The 4,953-nt window shown below is 40.7% G+C and overlaps 1 protein-coding gene across 1 annotated transcript; it reads right to left on the bottom strand.

Annotated features, from left to right (window-relative positions):
* LOC109228989 (protein QUIRKY) lies at positions 233 to 3,868 on the bottom strand. The gene has a single exon (XM_019394279.1). It carries the CDS (start codon positions 3,515 to 3,517, stop codon positions 428 to 430), a length of 3,090 nt encoding a protein of 1,029 aa, XP_019249824.1. The 5' UTR covers positions 3,518 to 3,868; the 3' UTR covers positions 233 to 427.

The raw sequence follows: 4,953 nt of genomic DNA, 5'->3' as shown, positions 1-4,953 counted from the left end.
CATTCGATCATTTAATATAAACCAATTTTACATAGATGAATCCCTACCAATGTTAATATTGAACAACCATCACATAAATGTGGATTCTGTAAAGAGATGCCTGATTCCAAAACTGAACCTAAGGAAAGCACATTAATGAATACCAAGTGAAAATAACACATATGAAATACTCTAACACATATGAAATACTCTCGTGGTTAATTAGGTTTAACATACAAAAACCACCCGCGCCTTAAGAACATAGATATACAACCTTCATATTATTTAATTATGTTGATATACATATAGTAACAAAGAAGATCGAAAAGAAAATTGTACTCAATACCATATGCAACACAAATCAGAAGTAATATATCAATTGTGGCCCCTGTAACTCCAGCAAATTTAGTGCATTGTCCTTCCATACATGCTAAACTAATAAATTGAACTAGAGCATTCGGTCCGAAAGTGAAGGCAGCCTTCTAAAGAAATTCAATGCTGGTGAAGGCATTCTATCCCTGAAGATGGGATGGCGAAGATAGTAGAAACCGAAGGCCATAGCCACCATTTTAGATGGTACCAAGTACAAAATGAATGCCACCACAAAGCACAGCCCAATAAATATCCCTGTGGCTCGAGGGTCACGCCAAGTTACCAATGCTTGCACTCGCTCCCCTTGCGTTGCAAAGTCGCCCAAGATTGTCTGAACCCGTGCACCAAGCATGCGTAATTTATCATATCTGGCTCGTACCAATTCATTTGGTCTAGTACAAGGCAATACATCAAACTCCTCGTCAAGCTCATCGCGATCAAGTGATTCTGCCAATGAGATCTTTGGATCAAAGTGGGGTAAAGTGTCCCGTGATCTGAATCTGTAATTCCATGCACCGATCACAAATACATAGAATGCGAATGTGGGGATGATCAAGTCAGGGAACCACACAAGCATTACCAAAAGTGCATGCACAAGTAAAGTAGCAGTTGGATTTTTCCAACCACGAGTGTCATCTATCCATTTGACAATGTCAATTACTCCAGCGATCACATTGATGATTCTAAACCAATTAGCACGAACTTTACGCATGCTAAATGAATGTGAATCCGCATCAAGCATGTAAGTCACAACCTCACGCCTAAGAGGCGGCTCGGACCGTGTCAAGTGACTTGCTACTATTTTAACAGCTGCAGTCCTTAAACTCTCTTGTTGAACCATGCCAAGAGGCTTCACATGATGCATCATGGGCAACAAAGGTTGTGAATAGACATGTAAGAAATCAAGTGTTGGTGTAGCACGTATGAATCTCACTGCTAATTCAATCTCCCCCATTTTCTTCAAACCAGCTGGTGACAACAAAAGTAACGGGAAAGTATTCTTATACACTTTACCTGTCGTCAGTGTAGAAATACGTACACGCACCTTACCAATCCGAAAATCTGGCCTCATGGACTCTTTGCAGCCATCTGATTCGAATACTTCCCAACAATCAAACACTCCAATTGTCAACACAGTGGATGGATCATAAACTCTCCAAGTGTACTGCTCATTCCACCTAGGTTCTAAACTATCAGATATAGTACGAGTACGTACCCACTTGCTCCCATACTTAGCTACTGCATAGGCATCCGTAGATCCTTTTCCTTCGATTGTTTTCATGGGCAACAAATTCTTGCATCCAATAATTCCCAATTCAACAGTCCCAATTGGTTGTTTCCAGAGTTGCCTTGCAGTTGGACGATAATCGCTACAAACATGAGCTGCTTCGTCCATCACATGATATCCACCGTCGAAACAAAGGCGTAAGTGTACTCTGCCTTTGTAAACTCTCTTCTCTTCATTAGGATCTTCAAATGTAAACCATCTCGACGCCACCTTACGGTCATCGACTCGGCGCTCAATTGTGGTGAGTGGTATGCTAGAAACTGCGAGAACGGTTTGCTCTTTCGGATGCCTGGTTTCTATTAGGAAAATTAGCAAGTAATGTTCAGTAAATGGCTCAGCTGCTACAAATACTAAGTCTTCATTCCAAGATGGAGACCCAGTAGTTGTAGTGATGAGTTTCGTCTTTTGAACTTGGAATCCTAATTGGGCCTTAATCTGATATGATGACTCTTTTGAATGTGTCAATTGAGAAATATCTTGTGCCTCTATGACTGATGATCTCAAGTACCATAATTTAGGAGATTGATATACCTTTGATTTAGAACTAGGATTACCCGCTGTGTCAGTCTTCCATGCTTCAGGGAATGATTCGTCAGCTTGAGTCCCAACCCACGTGGCAAGCATTAGATCACCTCTATGGGCCCCACCTCCTTCAAGCCTATACCATTGAGGAGCCAAAGGACTATCAGGTGGGTCTCGTAAAGGGATCTCACTCACATCAAAGCAAATGCCACCTAAGAAGACATGCCCTGCCACGTCGGACGTGGGGTCGAATGACTTGGCACTCAATGGGTCCCACACTGAGACTTCCAAGAGGGATGAGGAATCAGGTGCGTCTCGGCCGAAAGCAAAAGTTTGGTCCCACTCAAACAAAACCGTTTTCCGGGCTGGCTTCGATACAACGTGGCTGCCGGAAACAGCAATTTTTACGACGGGGCTGCCGACGGTCGGAAGCGATCGAGCTTTAACAACTCGAACGAAGAGATAATGCATCTTTTCTACAAGATCAAATGTGGACCGTTCGATTGGAGCTGATCTATCCGATGCAGCTTCAGAAACGAAGCTGCTAACTGATGAAGCACGACTAATTGGCCTAGGACCAGTAATGTTAGTTAGTTTAACTTGAGGTACAGATCCTAATGATACAGATCTTTTCATGTGTTCAAAATCATCCGATTGTACTGGAAGCTCCGCTGGTGGATCCATTAGAACACCACTCCCTTCTTTATCAAACTCAAATTCTGGAGTAGCAGAATTTTCCTGTGGTGGCGCCTCTTCTTCAGCCGGTGGCGCTGGTGGCTTCACTGGTGGCTCCTCTATATTTGGCTTCTCACCTTCGGGTGCGGGCGCCGGTGCTTCAGCAGGTGGCGCAGCTTCTGATGGCGGCGGAGTAGACTCAGCCGGTGGTGCTGGCTCGGCGTCAGCTTTGATTTCTTCTTGTGGCGGTGGTGGTGGAGCTGGCGGAGGAACAACTTCTTCGGAGAAATAAATTTTCAAACCGATTTCACCGGAAATCCAACTGAACCAATATTTCTTCTCCAAAGGGTAATAAATCAAAGCTTCTTCACCTTTCTTCACAAACTGCCTGGCGCTCAACTTCACCCTTCCGAGGAAGTTATTCCTCGTTGTAGGGCCAATGAACTTGTCATGAAACACGTCAAGTTCCAGCATGTCACCGAAAACATCGGAGGGTTTTCCGACGTTGAATTCCAGCATTTCATTCCATATGGGGTTCAGATCACGGATCACAGTTCTCGTCTTCCTTCGCTGGCCATAGAAATCCGCAACTACATAAGGACTTGAAGTGCCATGGCCGTCCTTGGGAAGGAGGTTTCGTGCGTCAATTACTTCTACTATAAGCTTTCTCACCGTGCCCATTTTCTCTTTTTTTTTTATTTAAAAAAAAAAAAGAAGGTTTGATCAGCTAGCTTGATTCACTCTGTATTGTTCTTGTGAAGCTTTGCTATAGTACATGTGCATGGAAGTTCAAGAAAGAGACTTGTTTTTGTGAAGTTCTATAAGGTGCAGTAGTAGCAACTAATTGATTAGTGTAATTGCTATCTTTTCTTTTGGGGTTGTGTTTTCCGGGGGAGGGGGAGAGGGCTGAGCAGGAAAGAGGGGTCTGGTTCTTGAGTGATCACTTAAAGTCAAGAAAGATGAAAGCTAAGAGAACAGAAAAAGAAGAATTGGACAAGAAAAAGACTGCTTAGCTTCATGTGCAAGCAGATATAGGATACCTTTGCTTCGTGAGCTAATATTTCCTTTATAGAGGAGATTCTTTTGTTATTTTTTATAACAATTCTTTTTGGGTCAAAAGCATGCCTTCGCTTTTTAATTTTTTTAAACTATGACGCGTTACAGTATTAAAATAAAATAAATTTTTCCCCATAAATTATACTCCCTACCTCTGTAATGTTCCACTTTTCGTGAACTTATTTCTTTTTTGGTCCGTTCAAAAAAGAATGATCTCTTTCTAAATTTGGTAACAATTAGCTTAAACTTACAATTATACCCTTAATGAGAAGCTTTTATAACCATACAAATACTCTGGGCCCCTTTTGGACTTGTTTAGGACCACACATTTCAAAAGTCTTTATTTTTTCTAAACTCCGTGTCCAGTCAAACATGTTCACATAAATTGGAACGATAGGAGTATACTTTAGCATACTATAGATTTATATTAAGATAATACATTCTCCTTTAGAATAACAAAAAAAGTTGTGTTACTCCATCGGTTTCTGTGACACATTTTTTTTTTAAAGTTATCTCAAGTAGAATTAGAGAATGGCATTTTTTTCCTTTTAGAAACTGTTTGATCTTTCTATTCACATTTTAGCCTTAACGACATGATTTGTTTGAGACATCTTGATATACAACTTCGTTCTATTATAAGGAGAGTGTTGCTCCCTAATGCACACTCAAGTATACGTGGTCGACAAGTAATATAGGATATTAAGTCCAGATATCATATCTATATAGACTTGTTATTAACTATTTACTAAATTAAACTAAGACAAGTAATCCATCTAAGCGATTTTCTAAAGTATGAATATTTAACTAAGGCTACTCTAGAGTAGTAAACTAAGAAACAAAGGAAACAAATTGGCGATGTTAGACACGAATTTAATGGGAGTCGATTTTCTAGAGCTATGGCCAATCCCATTGAGTCTTCCACTTAAATTTTCTAATTAATTTATTTGGTTTATTGATTGACATGGTTAATGTTACTCGTAGCCTTCTCCCGAAGTACTACTCGCCTATTCAAGCTAACCTAACGCTTATATTCCTATGGGATTAGGATTAACAAGAACACA

The sequence above is a fragment of the Nicotiana attenuata genome, chromosome 1, assembly GCF_001879085.1.
Source record: "Nicotiana attenuata strain UT chromosome 1, NIATTr2, whole genome shotgun sequence".
In the NCBI taxonomy this organism is placed as follows: Eukaryota; Viridiplantae; Streptophyta; class Magnoliopsida; order Solanales; family Solanaceae; genus Nicotiana; species Nicotiana attenuata.
Note: the sequence above shows the minus strand (reverse complement) of the source record. Positions and strands in the feature narration are given on the sequence as shown.

Coding starts and splice junctions, on each gene's coding strand:
- LOC109228989 (XM_019394279.1), bottom strand. CDS start 3,517: ATGGGCACGGTGAGAAAGCTTATAGTAGAAGTAATTGACGCACGAAAC.